The sequence below is a fragment of the Boleophthalmus pectinirostris genome, unplaced genomic scaffold (genome assembly GCF_026225935.1).
Source record: "Boleophthalmus pectinirostris isolate CB_2022bp ecotype Guang Dong unplaced genomic scaffold, ASM2622593v1 HiC_scaffold_4, whole genome shotgun sequence".
In the NCBI taxonomy this organism is placed as follows: domain Eukaryota; kingdom Metazoa; phylum Chordata; class Actinopteri; order Gobiiformes; family Gobiidae; genus Boleophthalmus; species Boleophthalmus pectinirostris.
Window position 1 is genome coordinate 12,288,271 of NW_026571353.1, and position 21,731 is coordinate 12,310,001.

General features: G+C 36.9%; 1 protein-coding gene across 1 annotated transcript in view; it reads right to left on the reverse strand.

The window, feature by feature from the left end:
• LOC110163377 (multiple epidermal growth factor-like domains protein 9) overlaps window positions 1-21,731 on the reverse strand; it is a 37,216-nt gene that overhangs the window by 2,165 nt on the left and 13,320 nt on the right. The window contains exon 3 of the mRNA XM_055161498.1: window positions 756-895. Coding sequence (XP_055017473.1) covers window positions 756-895 — 140 coding nt within the window. The remainder of the gene's footprint in view (window positions 1-755; window positions 896-21,731) is intronic.

A 21,731-nucleotide genomic window follows, 5' to 3' on the forward strand; every position in this document is an offset into this window, starting at 1 on the left:
TAGTAATGTAAAGTTTATTTATCCAGATTCTAATTAATAATCTGTTGCAGAGTAGAACTTGTACAACAGTATATGGAAGTGTTCGGTTTGATCTGTGCAGTGGATTGTAGGATACTTCATAGCTCCTTACCGCTGGTTAGGAACATGAATCTATTTAAATAAGAAACCCCCCTCTGTTAACCACACGATAACCATAACCATGAGCTCCTTTAGCAGAGTTAATGCAAAGATGAGCTTGAATTAAGTTGTTTTATTTTTGAATGAAAAGAAAGCAGTATGCATTATTCTTTCATTTATTTTACAGTTAAATTATTATTTTTGTATACAGGGATATTTTTTTTTTTGTAAATGTCGCAGAACCACTTTGTTCCCACATGAACTGCCTCTTTGCACTTTGATTAAAAAAAAAGACCTTGTGGAATTTGGCATATTTGTTTTTGGGGGGGTTATTTTTTCCTCTACAGATTTCGAGATATGTAATGTATATCAAGATATAGCAAAATAAATCAAGATATATTTTTATGCGCCATATCGCTCAGTCCTTGTATGTACTGTTAAGATGTTGGATGGATGGAGACTCCAAGTATCAAAAGAAACACAGTAAGGACAAGACAAGAAAAAAAATAGCCCACTTAGCTCAGGAATCAAACTTGGAATCTTCTAGCTGTGAGGTGAGAGTGCTTAGCTGCATTTATGTGGTGTAAGAATACAGGTGGTATGTGTATACTGTAGTCATGTAGTCATAGTGGACTCACCGGACTGGGGGTGGCAGTTGCTGGTGTGATTGTTGCACTGACACGGTCTACAGCCTGTACTGCTGAAGTGGAAGAATCCAGGGTGGCAGTCGTCACATTTGGGGCCATACACTCCGGTTTTACACACACAAGTCCCTGAGCTGTGGAGGCATGAATAAAACATGTGAGTGGAAAGAAATGCAACTAGCTATAATATTGTTTTTATATTAGGTCAGACCATTACGACTGAGGCAAGAGGCAGTTGTTGCAAGCAGATTATCAAACACACAAATTCAAAAGCAAAGAAGTGGATGAATGTGGTTTTAGCAAAATTAGATTTAGTTTTTCATTACCAACAATACACTAACTAACAAAAAGCTGTAGGTTTTATCATTCCAAATAGGATACAACCTGAAATATCTGCTTTTTTTGTATTTAAAAAGGTGGCTGTAATTAATTTTTTCATGCAATAAAGTAAAATTTGTTCAGCCCCAGTACAGATATATTGTAAAAGCATCTCTTAAAATCATCTCTCAAAATCTCAACTAAGACATTTACAGTTCCATTTTCATACACTTCTTACACAGAATTCTCAACATAATACCCAAAGCTATGCAGATATTGATTTAAATTAAATCAATTTCACCCAGAAAAGGCCAAAATCACAAACGCAAATCTTCACTCAAGCAATACATGTGAACCCCTGCTTCTACTGACCACTACAGGCAAATTTTACACAAATTTAACACCAGGTTTAAAAAGGTTTACCATCCAGTGTATTCTGTTTTTAATCAAATAATAACAGGTATAGTCCCTTTGATAAAACGGGTATTTCAGGGTAATTTGAGGAGGTGATTTTTGCATTTTGAAGGCATGTGGAACAGTGTTTTGGACGTCAGTAGTGACAGCTGATGTACGGACTCCCTGCTGTGTCTCCATCTCTCCATCTGCTCCATATAACTGTACTCATAACAGTTATGTATCATCAGCATAGAGTCAGATACATTTAACCTCTACTAATGATCTGAATAAGCATCAATTATTAAAATAATTCTAAAGGTAAAGGTTACACATTATTGAGGGGAGGGATGCACAGATACAGCTTTTTCTGTTCCAATACTGATGTCGATACTCTGGCTCTAAGTATCTGCTGATGCCCCGATATCCAGAGGGTGCCTTAAACTATTTACTTTAGTAAAAGTATGAAAGTACCAGTTTAAAAATGAACCGAAAGAGTAAAAAGTAAAAGTATTATGCACAATTTTTTTGATCTAATAAAGCTTCATATATAGTGATTTTGATACAGATTTGTATCAGAACAGAAACAATTGTATTAATATTTTTTTCCAAGGTGTTTTCATTTGTATATTTTACTTAAAGTATGCATGTATTAAAAATAAACCTTCAGCCTTTTCAGTAAAATACTTTACTACTTTTACTTCGTTACATTTCCCCACTGTTGAACTGACAACAAGGCATAAACTAATGAGATTACTTATTTCTTTACATACAAACAGCGTATGGTAAGAAATTATGCAAATATGTTTTGTAACTGTTATTCATCATCTTAAGTAACTAGAACAGCTTTGAAAAAATACAAGTTCAATATTATGAGGTATTTTTGGACCAACACTGACCAGTAAATCTTAATATTACACCAATTTATATACCAAAATGTGATAATGACTGAGCCGATATCCTGAAGCCAATATCTGATTCATCAAAAATGTTCAATATCTTCACCGGATATCAGATAGCAGCATTGTATCAGTGCATCCCTATATAATACAAAACACACCAATCCTATGCTCTATTAGCCTGATTTATCAGCTGGTTTCACTTTGTAGAAACCGTCTGACCTCGCAGCATTAGGATTCATACACTTGACGGTAGGCAGGTACTTTTTTTATTTAACCAATCACTGCTATTTGCTAATGGGGCTAACTGGTATATTAAGCTTTTCCCAAATTCTGTAAGGAAGAAGAACAATAACGTCTTTCCCTCTGATAAAATTCACAGAACATTCTCTTTGTTCCAGTTTTAAATCCTCGATCTCGGGAATCGTCGTTAACACAGAACGTATGGCTCGTTGCTGATTGGCTGGTGCCCGAACTTGCGCTTCTGGGGTTTTTGCGAACCGTCTAGTGTATTCCAATTCCTGATCTAGTTGCTGGAGAGAAATTAAATTGAGCTTTGGGCCCAGGCTAGGGTCTTTGTTCAAAAACCCTATCTGCTCCTAACAGGTTGATTAAAGGATGTAGATCAAAAGCATGAAAATCATTTATCAGGAAGCTCTCCATGGATCCAGAATGATGAAAAATTAGGACTGTTACCATAGTGATGAACAATTTTTTTTTTTACAAAATATTATATCTTTTGAATGGAGAAAAGTCTTCATAGGGCTGTACATAATAGGAAATTGAAACTTATAGGTTAGGGTTTGTCATCCAACCTTTATCTGCTGTTCAAACTAAAATATTTGGTATAAAATCCATATCAGTGAAAATAAAAAGTCAAAACCTGAATCAGTAAATGCAGTTCGCACAATAGTAAGATGTTGGTGTGGTTGCATAAGGCCTGAATCAAGAGCAGTCAGTGCCCCATTTGAAAATGCCTGGAGACTATCTGCTTCAGTGGCCTGCTGTGTTTTACATAAGAAAATCAGAGTGGGAACACAGCTCCTATTATGTTTGATCCCATTGGCAATAACACACAGTTCACTTCATTTCAAAGGTTAAAGATGATGCAGCTTTCACGTCATTTACATAACATTAACACGCTGATTAACGGAATAAATTATTAATTAAAGATACATATTCAGCTCAGATTTGTCACCTTATGCCACTCTCTTCACAAAAAGCACGTGTACTTTTAGTTTGGTTATAAAGCTCCACTTTTCTTTTCATTAGATAACTATTTAAATGCACCAGGTTAAAAACAGGAATGTGCAATTAAGCCATTTCACGTAATTACTAATCATTTCATAATCAACGGTGGTAATAAATGGTTTTGAGCAGAGGTTGTATTTTGGGGGAGAGTGCAATGAATAGACTGTCTATAGTTGGAAGAAAGCAAATCTTTTCTCTTAAACAGCACAAGAAATAAAATTTAAATAATAACATTTGGCTGTCCCTGTTTTAATGGACCAAAAGGAATCCTTAAAAGGTGAATTGTGTGCCTTTTCAGGTGGAGAATCCGTGAAAAGTTTGTGTCCATGGAGATGTTATTGCTTTGTTTGGAATGTTTCACAGTGTGGTATTAAACCTTTCTATATTCATGGAGACCAAACCAGACCAAGTTACTGGCCAGATCTGTGGAGAGGCCCTACAGTCACATCTCCATAGAAACTAGAAAGTGACGGATCTCCAACCAAAAAGTTACATAGTGCACCTTTTTCATTTACAGTATATTTAAGTGGAAAAATCTGTACATTACTTATAGTTATGTGGAGTCAAACAATAATGACCTATCTATGGTGTTACTACCCGCATTACTACAATAGTGAGAGTGAACGTACAATGAGATTTGATTGTTTCCCATAGAACAATAAAGAGTCATTCTTATGGTGAACAATGCAAAGTCGGTGCTGATCAGTGTTCGTCCCCAGACAATGAACTTAAACCTAAAAAGTGACAAAGACTTCAAACCGTCTGAAGAAAACGCGGAGTGACAGGAGCACTTAGGGGAAGCGTGCGCGGGGGTCCGGCCACAAACACGGCTTTGTTAAGACAACTGCGCTTAATGCAAATGAGGAGGCCCGAGGCAGTGCTTATACAGAGGCACAGGGGAATTAAGTGTTCATTCACAGGAAAACAACAATTTAGGAGTCCACAACAACCCAGGAGGGAAGAAAGACAAAAATCTATTCGCTTACTTTAAGGTGCATTGTCGGGCGTAACGATATCCATCATCTCTCAATACGATGTTATCACGATATGCATCTTACATGTTGATATTTCTTGCGATATTTTGGAGAGGCTGATATAATTGTAGATGAGACACTTTTTTGCTTTTAAAATACCTTGACAAGATTTTGGTGTGAATTATTTCCATCATAATCCCAAGAATTCAAGTAAAAAACTGATTTCTTCATGTTGTTTGCACTGAAATGAATCATGGGATATGTAGTTCCCTATGTTTATAAGCTGTTGCTACTATAAAACAATGCATATAAGCGAAAGGAACTTGTAATTCGATATATATTGTGACAGCCCATGATATTATTGTGAGACTTTTGACGATACAATATCACAATATTTCGGTTATTGTTAAATCCCTAGTGCATTGTGTAACTTTTTTGGTAGAGGGCCTGTAAATTGAGATTGTGATTGTGTTGTCTGGAATGTTTCACAGTATGATATTAAATCTATCTATCTTCATGGAGACCAAACCAGATTAAAGTTACGGGTCAGTGGAGAGTCAACCCTGCTCACAGTCAGAATGCCTGTTTTTCTAGGTATTTTTTAGCTATAAAACCACCTGTAATTTAAAAATAAAGTAAGGTAGAGCTGTTTAATGTCATACTGTGGAACATATAGGCAGAGCAATGACATCTCCATAGAAATAAGAAGGTTACATAGTGCACTTTTAACTTCGATATCACATTTTAAAATCATTTTGTCGTGCTCATCAAACTCAAACCCAAGCATTTTTAGGTTGACATAGCATAATCCATAACTATTCATTATTTTCATAATTTCCCAGCCTTGTACATTAACTTCTACCACATTTTGATTTTAAATTTGCCTTTATCAATTTAAGTCTACATTTGCATTTGCTGAATTTGCACCCTGCTTGTTCTGCTCCTCTCCAGTTCTGTGTGGACCTGCCCTGTCTGAGTGTGTGTGTGTGCGTGTGTGTGCGCACCACAGTAAACAAATACAGTCCACGAGCGTCATCACAAAAGACAAGTGTGCATGGGCATGTGGCGCCGTGGCAACAGTGCAGCTTTGGCACATGCCTATTGAAACAAGTTTGTGGATTGTGTTGAGATAATCCAGTTTGTATAGGAGACTTTTTTCTATAGCAAAATCCACATCAGGATCAAAGAGTGATTTTTTTGGCAAATCTATATATAAATATAAAAAAGTTTTATGTATATTTACATTCAAAAATTCTGAAAGTTTAGTTTATATACATTTAGGGCGGTCAAAACAAAAGAGATACCCAGATAGTGAATATACTTATTTAAATTAGTTTCAATACTATCTATACTGAAAAAAATCTAAGGTCTAGAACTATAAGACCACACGATAATATGAAAGAAATGATTTAATCAATGTTGAAAATGACATTGTATAGTCTAAAATCTACTGTGCAGTTTGCAGTGTAATGAAGTGTCTACGTTTTGGTCTCTGGGACATTATATTGACAACAATAACCACACCTAATGGACAAACATTGACCATACAATTTGCATACAGATCTCTCCTGGGCACTACTCGAGCCCTCTTTACGGTTAGCTCCATAAATATACAAAAGCATGATACAAAACTGTGCTCAAAAACTTGGCAAACCAGATGTGATGTAGTAGCAAGGGAGGGTGGACTCAAGAGCGTCAAAAACAAAAGTGAAACATAAAACATATTAACGCGCTGTTTTCAGTAAATATAGCATTTTCACAACAATACAAGGTAACATGGTGATCTAAATATGTTATGTGTTATCAGTGTTGGGAGTGACGCGTTATAAAAGTACTTACTGTAATGCATTGCTTTTTGCTGTAATGCAGTAATGTAAAACATTACAGGGAAAAAAAAAATTATATTTTACTTGGTACAAATGTCAGTAACGCGTGTCACAATGCATTTTTAACCTGGATTGAAATGATGAGTTTTTCGTTTTTTCTTCATATAAATTCGCTAACGCTATCGTTATGGTTCCAAATGTTTGGATGGGCCTGGAGGTGCACCCGTGTAGACAGTCAGGTAACCATGGTTGGGCTTTGTGGACACCCTGGCTCCACAGGCTCGGGGTTCTCTCAGGGGAGGTCCTAGATTCCAAGTCCTAGTCCAAGATTAGTCCTGGTTTGGTGAGAGTAACTTAAAAGTAATGCAATAGTAGTGTAATACCTTACATTTTAAAAGCAGTAATATTGTAATGTAACAAATTACTTTGAAATGACAGTAACGAGTAATAAATAACGCATTACAGTTTTGAAATAACTTGTCCAACAGTGTCATAATAAAATGCCCCCTCTTTAATGAATTGCAGCCATCCTATCACAATACTACCACATGTAACTGTAATTTACCATTTTATTACCCATGCATAACAGTAAATTAAATGAAAATTTCTCCTCACCAGCCATCTTGATTTGATCTCAATTCAATTTATGCCACTATCCCTGTTTAAAAATGTATTGAGCAACTGTGGCCAAGTCTTTTGCATTAATAAAGGGTCCCTGGTCACATAAAACATGGTTCGACAATATGCTAATAATAGCTGTAACGCTTAAATAAATCATACTTCCTTTAATGTGCCACACGGACCATGCTGCGATCTGATTGGTCGACGGAGATCAAGCATTGACCTGCACCAGAGAACCACAATCTGTCATATGCCACTGGACACGCTTCCAGCCCACTATAATCTGCATGTATTATTTTTGCATCTCGCCTTTTTGTCCTTCTTTGGCTTCCGTATGAGACCCAGTTTGTGTAGGAGCCGGAAGAATAATTCAAACTTACAATTATGAAGGGTCTCGAGAAAAATACAATCAAATTAATTAGGTAACATAACAAAAAACATACTAAAAACAACAGAACCGAAGCATTCCCAATAGAAAGTGAGCATGGAGGTGCTTCCGGCTCCATCGACTCCGCTTTTCAATTTTTCTTCCAATTGACTTTACATTGGAAAATTGTCACCCCTCACTCTAACTCTGCTACAGTGAGCCTTGCCATTTTGGTCTCGTGTTAACCTGCTTTACACGATCCTGATTTTGTCCATAAATAAAATCCTTTTCCTAATATGGACCTGGCTTCAAAGTCACTTCTATAACTGCTGACATTGTGAGCTTCATTTGACTGGAGCTGAACGCACACTCCCTTAGTCCACAGTGTATGAATCTACCAAGGAATTCTGTTAAGCAGTAAATATTCAGATCTCATTGTTTCTGATCATGTTTGAAAAGAATATTGTGAATTGCATCTTGATTTTAATGTAATATAATCGAAACTGTATTAGATTTAGACTTAAGACAAACTTTACTGATCCACAAGGGAAATGACTTGGGCACAGTAGCTCACACATAACGAAGAGTAAAAAATATAAATGGTAATAATAAATTCTAAATAAGTAGCAAAAAAACATAAAAAATGAATATGTACGTTCTTTTCACTGTCAGAAAAATTACAATTACATATTTTGTCAAATCGCTCAGCCATAAACCAAAGTAAAATCCTTATAGCGTTGTTGGAGGAGGATGAGGGGAGTGGGGGTGGGGGTCTTGTGTTATTGTTTTTTTGAGTGGTGTCACTGCTCGACCACTGCATGTTAAGTAGGTCAGTATCACACGCGCCACGAAGCTTAACCCCATTCTGAGACAGCTATTCAGCAAGGCAGACAGCAAAAAACACTTGCACTGCACATAAGGAGGGGTTCATAAGGGCAAGAATATGTGAACTGAGGATGTATGATTAACAGAAATAGAGACAAAATTGTAATTTAGCAAATCGCAAAGGTTGCAGTTTTTGAAGCAGCATAATTTCCTCCATAAGCAACAAAGTATTCTCGTGTTTGGACATTTGAACAAGACATTTTTTAAATCTGATATGAGATTGTCAGTTCATTTCAATCTTTTTGTAAATTTTTCTGGACACCTTTAAAATATGAGCTTTATTTATTAAAACATAAAACGCAAATCTAATAGCAATGCTCATCAGAAAAATCACAATCCTTTTCCAAAATCGTGTCCTAATGTGAATAAAAAAATGGTATTGAAGTGTTGTAATGTAGTAATGGTGTTTTCCTATTATCCTGCATTAATAAAAAAGCTAATTTCAGATTATAAAACATATTTTAACATCAAAGTATTCAGTGGAAAATGCTTTTAATAATGAAGCACAAGTCTTATTGCAGTCTGTAGCAATTATTCTCAAACACTGGACAAAGTAGAACTGTCCGAGTAGCATCAAATCTGAACCAAGGTCTGTATAACAGTGTTTTCAAACAAGTACAGGAACGTTTGAAGAGCATTTACCAGGAACTACTTAGAATGACTTAAAAAGATTTGGTTTGGGGTTTGTTGTTTGCTTGTTTCTATGGATACGTCATTGCTCTGCCTGAAATGTTCCACAATATGACATTTAACAGTTGTACCCTCCATTTGTTCAGTTTCAGGTGGTTTTATTGCTCAAAAATATGTAAAAAAAACAGGCATTCTGACTGTGAGCGAGGTCGTCTCTCCACAGATCTGATCTGTGACTTGGTCTGGTTTGGTCTCCATGAAGAGGTTTAATGCCACACTGTGAAACATTCCAGTTAAAGCAATAACATTTCCATGAAGAAAAGTATTTGATGGACCCTCCACCAGAAATGTTACACAATGCACCTTTAAAACTTACTAAAGCATCACCACACACAGTCTAGAACAGTGTTTCCTAAAGACTGGGTCACAAGAGATTTTTTTCTGGGTCGCCTTGTCACGATCTGCATGTACGTCTGCAATGTACAGTTCTGACACATGATGAAATGTTAAGACATGTTTTGTATAATTTCTCATCTTTTTTGTAATTACATTACTGACTAAATTGCTGGTTCAATTGAATGTTGAAAAGAAAAAGAAATGGGCTACATTTAATGTCCAAATAGGTAACTTATGGATCCTTTTATTGCTGCTTCAATTACTGTTTTTCATAATATTACTCAAGTTTTAAACAAGTCGACAATAAAATATCTTCGGTAATGTTCAATTATGGTCAAATCCACCTTTATTTTGTGATTTACGAATAATGTCTATACACATTGGTCGTGAAGGTTTGTGACTTTTAAAATATGAGTCCCCAGAAAAAAAGTTTGGGAAACAACAATCTAGGGAGCACTAAGATTGTGACACAACTCCAGTCAGAAAGAGGGAGCAACTGCTAAAGAACTGGCACTAAAACTATGAAATATCTATGTAAATTATGGCAGTACCAGACAATATTTCTGTGTTTTACAACTACAAAGCTGCTACTTCCTCATGGTTCAGTTATTACAAAGAGAGAACTGCTACTGAATAAACAAAGGCGAGCCAGTTAGGTTTAGTACATCCGGATAAACCAAAAAAATAAACCAGATCCTAAAGAGATTAAGTAACAGATTTCCTGGATGAGTCACGTGACCTTTTCACCTGTGTCACATGACCATCTCTGACATAACGCTCAGACAGGCCCGGACCTGCACTGAGCTGAAGTTACTGAGGAGAGTCATTCAATCCACTGTGAAAAAAGATGGCCAGCTTTATTCCTAATGGTAATGGTATGGCTGACGTTGTGTCCTTAGGCAAGATACTTTATATGAATCATGTATGACTGATTTATAGTGGTACTAGAGGCTATAAACAGATGAGGAGTGACTAAAAGGTGCTTTTGATTGGAAAGTTTATTGACAATGTTGTGAATAAAAGCACATTAAACCTAGGACAAAGCATCTCAACGTGTTCCTACAGAGATAGAGTCAGTCAGTTAAGAAAACACATTTAAATACATGAATTCATTTGTATAACTGCAAATAAAACCACAGCAGCTTTTTGTAGAACTGGTCCGATGACATCTAGCTTGTGTGGTGGCTTGCTAAGTAATTACAAGTGATTTAACAACATATAAATAAAGATCGACTGATGTTTTTTTTTCCATGGCTGATGCCAACTCGTTAGAATCCAGAGAAACCGATGCCTGATAAGATCGATAAGGCTGATAAGGATAAGGAAAATATTTTTGAGCCAATATGTAGGGACGATTTTCATTATTTTCCCCAAATAATGTAATTTAAATTTACTAAAAACTCCCCCACAACCCTTCAAAGGTGCACTATGTAAAGTTTTGGTCACCTGCTTGTTTCTATGGAAATGTCATTGCTCTGCCTGAAATGTTCTACAGTTCTACATGACATTTATTCAATTATAGGTGGTTTATAGCTCAAATACACCTAGAAAAACAGGCATGACTGTGAGCGGTTGACTCTTCACAGATCTTACCTGTATCTTGGTCTGCTTTGGTTTCCATGAAGATAGAAAGGTTTAATACCATACTGTGAAACATTACAAACAAAGCAATAACATCCCCATGGAGAAAAGCATTTCACAGACCCTCCACCGGCTAATTAGCCAGGCTGGCGCCACCTAGTGCCTCTGCTTAATTTCATTTCTCTCCAAGGACTAGGTCAGGAATCTGAATACACTAGATGGTTTGCAAGAACCCCGGAAGTGCGAGTCCGGGCATCAGCCAATCAGCAAAGAGCCACATTCTGTGTTGGCAACGATTCCCGAGATCGAGGGTTTAAAGATGGAACAAAGAGAATGTTCTGTGAATTTTATCAAGGGGAAAGACATTATTGCCCTTCTTCCTACGGGATTTGGGAAAAGCTTATTATACCAGTTAGTCCCGTTAGAGGTGCATTACTTATGTCATGACCAAATAGCAGCAATTGGTAAGTACCTGCCTACCGTCGAGTGAATGAATCCTAATGCTGCAAGGTCAGACGGTTTCCATGAAGTGAACCCGGCTAATGAATCAGGCTACCGGCCAATAGCAGATACACTGAAAAGTCAAAATAAGGACCAACCAATATATCAATGTAGCTCTACTTATACAGTAAATTACAGAATATATGCAAATGTAAAAAGGGAAACAAAATTTCAAGGACATGCCACAGAGCTAAAAGTATCTGAAAAGTAACAGTCTTAAATTCCTCAACCCAAAACACTGTACCATTTTCTTAGGCTAACCAACACAGTCCTCTATCAGAGCTGGAAATATAAGTGAAAACAAAATGGGAGATTTGAAGTCAAAGTCCTTGAGGCTTGAAACAGTTAACCAGGCAAGTCCAGACATCTTCTAAATAAAACGTTGCTCAACAGTCTGAAAGAGAGGTGCGCCAAAGTTCAATCCAAAACTGTCTGTAAATTTTGATGGGAATATGAATATGCTCATAAATTCCTTTGCAATGATTTCTCACATACCAAAGCATCAAGTCAGTTTAAAAATATAACATACAGGATTTGATTATGTCATAATTTCCAAAGGAGGGAAGAGGTCTGGAAGAAATATCCAAACATATGATTCACAAATGTTTTATTATTTGTTTGGGACTTGCTTCACAAATGTGTCATATGGTCTAAAGTCCTTTCAGCTGACAGTCACATCTTTGCGGTTGAATAATGGCATTGAAAAAAAACAATTTCACTTGTTTATTTACAAGAACAGAAAAAGGATTGAACTTTGTGCCAGTAATTAGAGAGGTTACCATAAACCAGGTTCACAAATCTGCTGCATGCCCTCCAGATCCATCTTAAAAGGTGCATTGTGTAACTTTCTGGAATTACAAATGTGAAACTTGGCTCTAAATTTGCCCCTATAACTGCTAGCCAAGGTGAGCTTCATTTGACTTGAGCCGAATACAATGTTTTGTGCCAGCCCATAAACTGTATAAAGTGGGCTAAGCCAATTCAGACTAGAAGCAGACCGTATGACCTCATTGGCCTTGTACAGATGTGCAGGTGTGATTGTTATTCTCCAGAGACTCTGTTTTGGAGGAGATTCTAAATTTACAGTAACGGATACCAACATCTGTGGGGTCTACAGAGGAAGACCCCAGGGGCACCATCTGTCAGTGCACTGTGTGAACATGACTGAACAATGATGTGAGGTCTCTAAAGTGCAATTTTACATCAAGCTGATAAAAACATAACACACTGTATTTAAATGACCATGTTACTTTTTATTGTTTTGATAATCACAAATAACAACTTATTTCAGTTTTGTTTTTGATGCTTTGTCGGGAATCATCTGGGTGGAGGGGGACGTTCCCACCAAAAAAATAGGATGCTAGACTGGGACTTTCAAGTCAGGGGGACGCTCGAGCCGGTGTTCTCACTGTCACTCCCTTTTTAGAGTGTGTGCATCCCAGTAATGCAAACCTGGGCATTGTTCAGCTCCCGGGCCACATACAGGCCTTTGGTTGACTCTGGCCAGCCTATTTAAGGTATATATTTTGGAATTACAAAATAAACATTTAAACATTTTTTTATTTTACCTCATGCATGGACTAAAGCTGCATTGCTTTTATTTTAGAGGTGTTTATTTTTTTTTATTCCATTTTTAGTAAGGCAGCCTGACTTTTTCATTGCTTAGTCATAATATAAACTCTTACCAGTCTTACCAGCTTGTCAAAACAAAGCTATTTACTGCTTTTTATAAAGAAATACAATTAATATTATGCAGAATTGAGTTGAGCATTTTGGCCCGGCCCTCCACAATATTTTCTGTTTCTCATGTGGCCTCATGGAAAAAATAACTGCCCACCCCTGCGCTAATGAAACTACTGCACATTAGGGATGTAACAATAATTGAAAAATTGTGATCTATTATCAAAAGTCTACAATAATATCATGAGCCATCACAATATCATGAGTCTCTTTGCCTAAAATCAGTGTTGTGGTGCAGCATCAGCTAAAACCACTGAGGGATTTACATAGACCATGACAGCACAAAGAACTTATGTCATAATTCTTTGGTTTAAGGAAAACACAGCATATTCACAATTTTGTTTGCCTCCACAAAATATCGCAATTAATATCGTACCGTGAGATGGATATAGTGAAAATATCGTATCAAAGGATTTGGATATTGTTACATCCCTACTGCACATTACATCAGGTTTGTGAAGTTGTAGTGTATTGTTTTGTATGATGCTTTTATATATTTATGAAAAATTGGGAGCATGGGTGACGTAGGCTTATGGGATGAGTATCGTATTGGCACAAACAGCTAAACGTTACGAGGGTTTGAATAGGGCCCAGGAGAGATCGCTAGATTACTCCAGACATGCATGAATGATATAAAAGCTCTTTAGGGATGTTTATAACATGGTAGAAAGCTCCAGTAATACCCCCTCTTTAAACGCTACTATCATAAAGGTATTACTATGACTCTGCATTAGAAGATAAAAGGCAAAATTACGTTGATGTTAATGGGTTCAAATCTATGTATATGCCACTTATTTTTAGCTTGCATTTCTGTATTGATGTCCTGATTTGGCCTGATTTGAAACAGAATACCAAATGTGCAAAAATAGGAGAAACATGAGCCAGCTGAGTCAGGCCTGACAGATGCAGAGGGTCTAGGGGAGACGTCAACAAAAAAATGTTTAACAATGGAGGAGAGCAAATTTTAGAGCGCATTTTGATAATCACGGATACTAATAACATGCCAAGGTGTTCAGTAAGCTGTTATGGTTTTCTGATATTGCATTTATGGAGGCATGGAATGTCTCAAGTCTCAGATTAGCAACAATTAAAATCAAGTCATTTCCTGCTTCATTAGGCAACAACACAAGGTTAATAACAGTATTCTCTAAGACTGAGACTGGGTGCAGCACAGTGGATGTAGAATAAAGCAGAATGCTGTTTTGATATCTGCTTTGTAAAATAAAAAGAGAGTAAAATTTATTTGTGATTAGTTTGTCACATTTCAGTATTTTTGTTCATACTTCTCGATGAGTTTAAAATTGTGATCTCTGTATAGAACCCAATTATTAAAACATAAATTTGCAAATCGTACCACAATCGCAGTGCTTATCTGAAAAATCGCAGTTAGATATTTTTCACAAATCCCTAGTTTTGATGTATTTGAATATATTTTGACAATAAGTACCCTTTTTAACCACTGGCATCACCATGGAATAGAGCTTTTAAAGGGCCTATATTACAACATTTTCTGATCACAAACATACCAGGAGTTGTGTTTTGTTTCATTCATTCTTCTCTCAAACTGAAAACATTCCACATTGTGATGCCATGTGGTAATACAAAAAGTGCTCCACTGTTTTTAAACTCCATACAGCTTCATAAGAACCATTTAGATAATTTCAAGATCTTGAATTGCCAATCACTACTGAACCAAAGTTAAAGGTATCTCTTAACTTGAAAATGTACCACTATATGACATCACAAGGTTGAACAGAGCATTTTGAGCTTTAGAGATGTAGACAGACTAATAATAAAGAATTACTCAAACATGTGTAATTGAAACAAAAGACAAATACGGTATGTTTTTGAGGAGGTAACAACATTCTAACATGACTAAAAGCTCACAAGAATCAATTTTGTGTAACATAGGACCTTTACTATACAACAGAATCATTCATTACTATTAAATACTGCATCATTCCTGTACAATGCTGACTTGACCTTGCACCACAGCTTCATATTACCTCTGCTTAGTCCTCATAATATGGGCATGTAAAGTGCACAGAGCCAGTGACAGATGACAGAGAGGCGGAAACATCTGCACCCGCGATCAATATTTCATTACAGACAGTGGCGCCTGCCCATAGACCCCTACCACAATACAGCACCAAAGAGCCTTCACTCACCCACAGTGCCCAGAGGATATGACCTAAATCCACCTTGTTATGACAGATACAAGCGGCCCTTACAGTTTTTTGTCACATTTTGATCTGACAAATTGAGTAACACCGTGTTGTAGTCCTGTGACATGGTTTACAGAAGGCAGCGGAGATGAGAAAATCAAATTATGGCTCTTAGGGACATTGAATAAAGATGTTATAGATGTCAGCTGGGTTAAAGGAGCTGTTACGGCCTAGAGGAATTGGATTTGAGGTGATTTACTGTCAATGCTATTTGCCTGATATGGTAAATATAGGGATTAACAGTAAATAATATCTTTATAGTAATTGAGTGTTATGCAACCGGGCAACATTGTAATATGTTGGTTCAGATAAGGCTGCCATTTGAAAACATTTGAGAGTGGATTCTATGGAGCTCAACAGTGATCTCCTATCCCTTCTTCCCATAGACGTTTGGAAAAAAAATAATAATATAAGTTTGAATGCTTACCGAAATGTGCTTTTTGGACTCAAAGGTGCAATGTGTAACTTTTCTGGTGAAGAGTCCATCAAATGTTTTTCTCCATGGAGATGTTATTGCTTTGTCTGAGATGTCACTTAGAATGCCTGTTTTTTCTAGATATTTCTGAGCAATAAAATCACCTGTAACTGAATAAATGTAAGGTAGAGCTGTTTAATGTCATACTGTGGAACATCCCAAGCAGAGCAATGACATTTCCATAGAAACAAGAAGGTGACAGACCCTGTACCAAAAAATTACATAATGCACCTATAAAATCAACTGCCTTATGGATGGAAAATCAGCTTCTATATCATAATAAAATGAAATGTGAATGTACCAGACCAAATGTCTGTATGTCATTTTACTGGTCTTCCCAAAGTGGCACACATTTTTTCAGTATGTAATATCAATATAATCCTAATCCTATAATCATATTTAAAATTGTTTTCCTTGTTCCCCATGTCCTATAGCATCTGTAACTGTTGATGTGGGAAAAAATATTTATTATTTCCTTACCTGCCATGAACATAATTTGTAAGCAACACAAGAAACTTAGAACGCTACAGAATTTGTTCAAAAGATATACTGTAATTTGTGTGTGTATATATAATACAATATATATAATGAAAAAATATGTTTAGCTTTTTTAAATTTATATGTATAGGTTAACTAACAAAGAGTACACTTATGGGGACTTTCCAGCTGATTTCCATATTACAGTAGTTCTTAACTCTTCAAAAGATGGTTTTCAAAAATGTGTTGGAAATCATGATAAAGTCTTGAATGTTTGATCATTAAATATTCAGATGTACTGTTTTTCATGCAGTAGAACTCACTGTATCAAAAATATACTCCTTTCATACGGCTGACTCTTACGTTTTACTAATGTTTGCTTGGGGGTGAACAGTAACTAATGACAAACACTCACAGTGCTGTATGCGAGTAGTTTTAAAGTTGGTCTGAGTATAATTCTAGCCACATATTTGTCCTGTACCTACTCAGAGTAATGATTTTTATATGCAGCTCATTACCCCTAATCATCCCAATCCACAATTGACTCACTGTTGTCTCTGCTCCTTTCTACACCTACAAACACAGAAAATGCAAGACTGATCTAAAATGTTACTACTCAATATACCAGTTTTATTCAGTTTTAGTATTTTTTACTTGAGTACACATTTTCAGTATCCATCAGTGCTTTTGTACCGTATTGCGAAAGTTGTCAGAAAACTACCACCATCTGTTGCGCCTAACCTTCACTAATTGACCACACAGTTTAAGTATTAAAAGTCTAATTTCACTTGAACGCGTCACCCCCCGTACTTATCCCCGAGGTCGCAGTACAAGGAGGGGGTCAGGGCTCGTGTCTATAATCCAGATTTAGGAGGGGCCGCTCCACCTAAAGCCAATCTTGGGTCATAATTCTCAGACCACAATGGCGTCTGCATAGCTTGGTCTTACAGGGATCATCTCAAGCGTTCAGCTAGTTATTAGTGGTTTGCACATGTCATGTTGAAGCATTAATTTATACGGTAAAAGGAGCTGAGTATGCAGTGCTGTGTTTTTGCTTTTGCGGTGAAAAAAAGTCTGGAGAGAGGAACACCTGCGTATAAACTTCTTGTGTGGCTTTGGGTTTGAAGAAGAAAAAAAACTGCACCGACTGTAAAATGCATCTGCAAGTAGGACATATTAAAATGTACTTCAAAAATGACCAATAATACAGATCTAATACTCTCAGATTATCTATGGCCTACTATTACTGCTGTTGCCACACCTGTGATTACTATGACTATTTATTGTACCTTTTGTTTTAATTCACAATAAACTTGCCTATAGGATCCAGAATTCACACATCAGTGCATCTCCCCAAGTTCAGATGGGAGTGACAGCCAGGATTAGCCAATCAGAGACATGCATGGTCTGTCTGTATTAAAACAAATATGGTATTTTGTTCTAAATGATATAACCAATGAGCTCCTTTGATTCACATGCATCATTGGAAAAAAAAAATAAAAAATCTGATTGCACGCTACTGTCTGAATCTGACTCAAGGCGCGGTGGAGGGAGTGGTGACCAGACTGATATCACTCTGTATAAAAAAGAAGAGAAGAAATCCTTCTGGACATGCAAGTCAAGCAAATAAACTACTAATTGATATACAATCAATCCACTGCAGAGCTTCATAATGCTCTATGCTAACTCCACGCTGTGTCCCCACAAAGGGAAAGTTTTTTTTTTCATTTTCCACCTGCTTTAAAATGAATCCTGTCTAAGAAATGTACAAGCATTACACATATAAAACTGAGGAAACATCTGTTTGCCACAGATAAAAAGAAAAGTCACAAAGTATTCTAAAAGAGATTTTATGAGAAGTTGACCAATTAGACTTCTTTGGAGTAGTAGGTAAATGAAAATGATTATGCCCAAATCCAATAGGCTATAACTGAAGAAAAGTAGCTGTTATGCATAAAACTATTATTTTATGTTGGATTTTTTAATTGGGAACAGGCAACTTCAAAACTGCCATTTACATATTTTATTTTTAATCATCAGCGTTTAGAGAAAGTATGGATTTAATTTCAAAAAGATATTGAGATGTATATTATTGAGATATACATATTTGTCCATATTGCCCAGCCATACCCTATGCAAATAACAAAATATCCTCGATGTGTTGTTATAGGTAATAATTCATAAAGACCTATAACCTATAACCTAGGGCTAAATTGCCAAACATTGTAAGATTGATAGGTTGCAATTTCAGTTTTGGTCGATCTCAATGATAAGGCATGTGCATTTTAATCAACAGGACAGCCAATCGTGTGGAAGTAAGAGAACGTGGAGCTGACAAGGAGGTACACTCTTGTTTAGGAAAAAGCAGCCATGAGCCACAGCACGTCTGTTTCCTCACAAGTCATCACGTTTCACAAGTTTTGACTTAAATCTGCACAATTTGACTTAAAGTCCAGTGTCTCCTTCTCTCTGCCTCTGTGTGCGTGTCTGCCTTCTATCCTGCTCCCCTTCCCTCTCTGATCCAGCTCCTCACCTTCTTTCCTGTTTCTCTCCTCTTCTGCTTTTATCATTATAATCCAAGTTACGGAAAATTAAGGACTATTTTCTCACTGTTTATGAGTAAAACCTAAGTCCTGATTTAGCGCACAAACATCGTATGTGTTTCTGTTGATTGCAGTAACGCGCACATGCATTTAGGCTTAATCTATTGTACAAACTCATTCCACACTTTAAATGTCAGTTTCTCCAAATTTCTCTGCCCTTTATGCCTGTCTGTGTTTTCAATACGATGGAAGAAGATCGAATTGAAAATCGAGACTGAGATTTTCCAACATTGCCCAGCCCTACTATAACCTAACAGTGTGGTCTAAACCTCTTTATAACACAATTTTAGAAAGGTACCCAATTCTTAATTTACTTTAACAGTTCATGTTTGAGTCTTTTGTCTAAAATGCGCCTTGTGAAAAGCATTTACCTTGGAAACGTAAATCACAATCACTTATCTCTCATTGTCATAAATACAGATTACTCTGAACATATATTACTGTACTGCTAAGACATTTGACAGATGGTGACGCGTAAACTGTAAACTGTCCAGTGGACTTTGACCGTACACGTTTTGGGCCTCTGAGTGTAGATTAACTTTTACTGTATTTCGTGGGAACATCTGATATTTACCTGGGTTGTGTTTGCTGTTGCCATGCCGACGACTGTGGAAGTGCACCTTTAGAGTTTGTTTGTTTTAAGGAACTGAATCACATGTCAGGACATCTCTGTTTGAATAAGCTGCTCTTAAAAACATATTTTAAAATGCCATTCTTTCTGTTCTGTGAATCATTTTTAGTGTGTGATTAAAATGCATTATTCAGTGACGTTCAAGCTGCTGCTGAGTATTTCAGCGAATGACATCAGCCACATGTACACAAATGTGGAGGTGGAGGCGTCAGTGGCGTTATAGATATAGATATTTTGGGATTTAAAAGGTGCAGTGTGTAACTTTTCTGGTGGAGGGTCAGTCAATGCTTTTTTCTTTGTCTGGAATGTTTCACAGTCTGGTATTAAACCTTTCTATCTCCATGGAGACCAAACCAGACCAAGTTACAGGTCAAATCTCTGCAGAGGCAACCCTGCTCACAGTCACAATATCTGTTTTTCTATGTATTTTTGAGTAATTAAAAAAAAAAATTGGAATAAATGTAAGATAGAGCTCTTTGATGTCATACTGTTGAACATTCCAGGCAGAGCAATGACATATCCATAGAAACAAGGTGACGGCCCCCCAACCAAAAAGTTACACAGTGCACCTTAAGGCCAGTTTACGGTCCAGCATGAAATCATCTGCGTCACGACAACAAGGACTGTGATTGGTCTTCTCTACCACTGCTCTACATACATTTCCTGTATTCTGCTTTCTTTTCTTTCAGTATACATTGAGTAATAATGTTTTAACGCAGCTTTGCACACACTTGTTTACATTTTACAGAAACAAAAGTTAAAACCACATGGCTAATTTGCATAAACCATAACCGCTCAAAAAAACAACTTGCTCCTTGTGCCCTGATGCGTCCAGCTTCTGTCGGACTTAAAAAGGACTCGACTCAGTGGAATGTATTTTTCCTGTGACAGAGGGATCTTCTGCTAATGGTGAGCAGAACTATATTTTGCCCTTTTGTAGGAGAAAACCAAGATTCCCACACCCTGCTTGTGAGTCATATTTTATGCTGCAATTTCAAGATAGTGCTTTCAAGAATCAAATAATCTACATCAAGAGTCTCCAAAAACAAAAATGCCAGAGAGCTACTTGTTTTAGTGGTCGCAAGAATTTGAATGTATATAAAAGCCACTGTAAGCCTTAGATGCCTTAACTGCCTTTAAAACATAAATCCATTTATTAACGCACGAAATCAGGCATCAGATTTACAATGGTAATGACTCAAATTTTAGTTAATTAGCACAATACGTGTTGTGTAGTTCAGAAATTCCTTGGGGAACTACTTTGAAAGTTGGAGACCCCTGGACTACATTGTGACATATAAATTAGTGCGTAACCCATAGACTGTATATATAAATAAATGGACATACTGTGACTAGCCGCTGCATCCCAAACAGGAAGTGAGCATTGGGGTGCTTCTGGCTCCATCGTATCTGGCTCCAATTGACATTATATTGCAGATTGTCACCACCACTCTCTGTAACTGCTGCTTTTAGGCTGCTCATTTTGGTCTTTATTAATCCGCTCTACGTGATCCTGGTGTTTTTATTTCACTGTTTTGTCTATAAATCAATTCCTTTTCCTAATATAGAACTCCAAATTCATCCTTATAAACAGTTAACATCGGGGGGGCAAAAAAAAAACAAAAAAAAACACGTCCAACCAAGCAGGTCAATAAATCATTTCTGTTTATCATAATACAGTAACATTTTTTATCACTGTTTAGCCTATTACACTACAATAAATACACACAAGTATAAAAGTAGCTATAGGCACCAAATGTAATGCACTAGAACAAATGCTATTTTCTTATCCTCTTCCCCACCACCCCATCTTTATGTGCCTGTGTATAAATTCTCAATGAAAAAAGCAGATCAATCACTTTTATATCCATCCTCAAGGTGGTCTCAATGTCATCTGCGGGCTGTGACCATGCAGGGTGCTGGAGCCTTTAATGGGGTCTAAAGCAGCATTAATTCACTGAGTCCATCCAGTGGCTTTTTCTTTAATGAGTGGTTTAAGTTAAAGGGGTAGACACAATGTTAATCTGTGTAACTCCGGGTAATCAGCTCCGCGGGGGGGCTGCAGGCTGAGGCTATAGCCGGGTTAGTGATGTTAGCGGGTTAGCGAGGTCTGCATGGTCCAGACGGTCTGAGAACTATGTGTGAAAACGCTTTAGCTCTGGACTGACCCTTCTGTC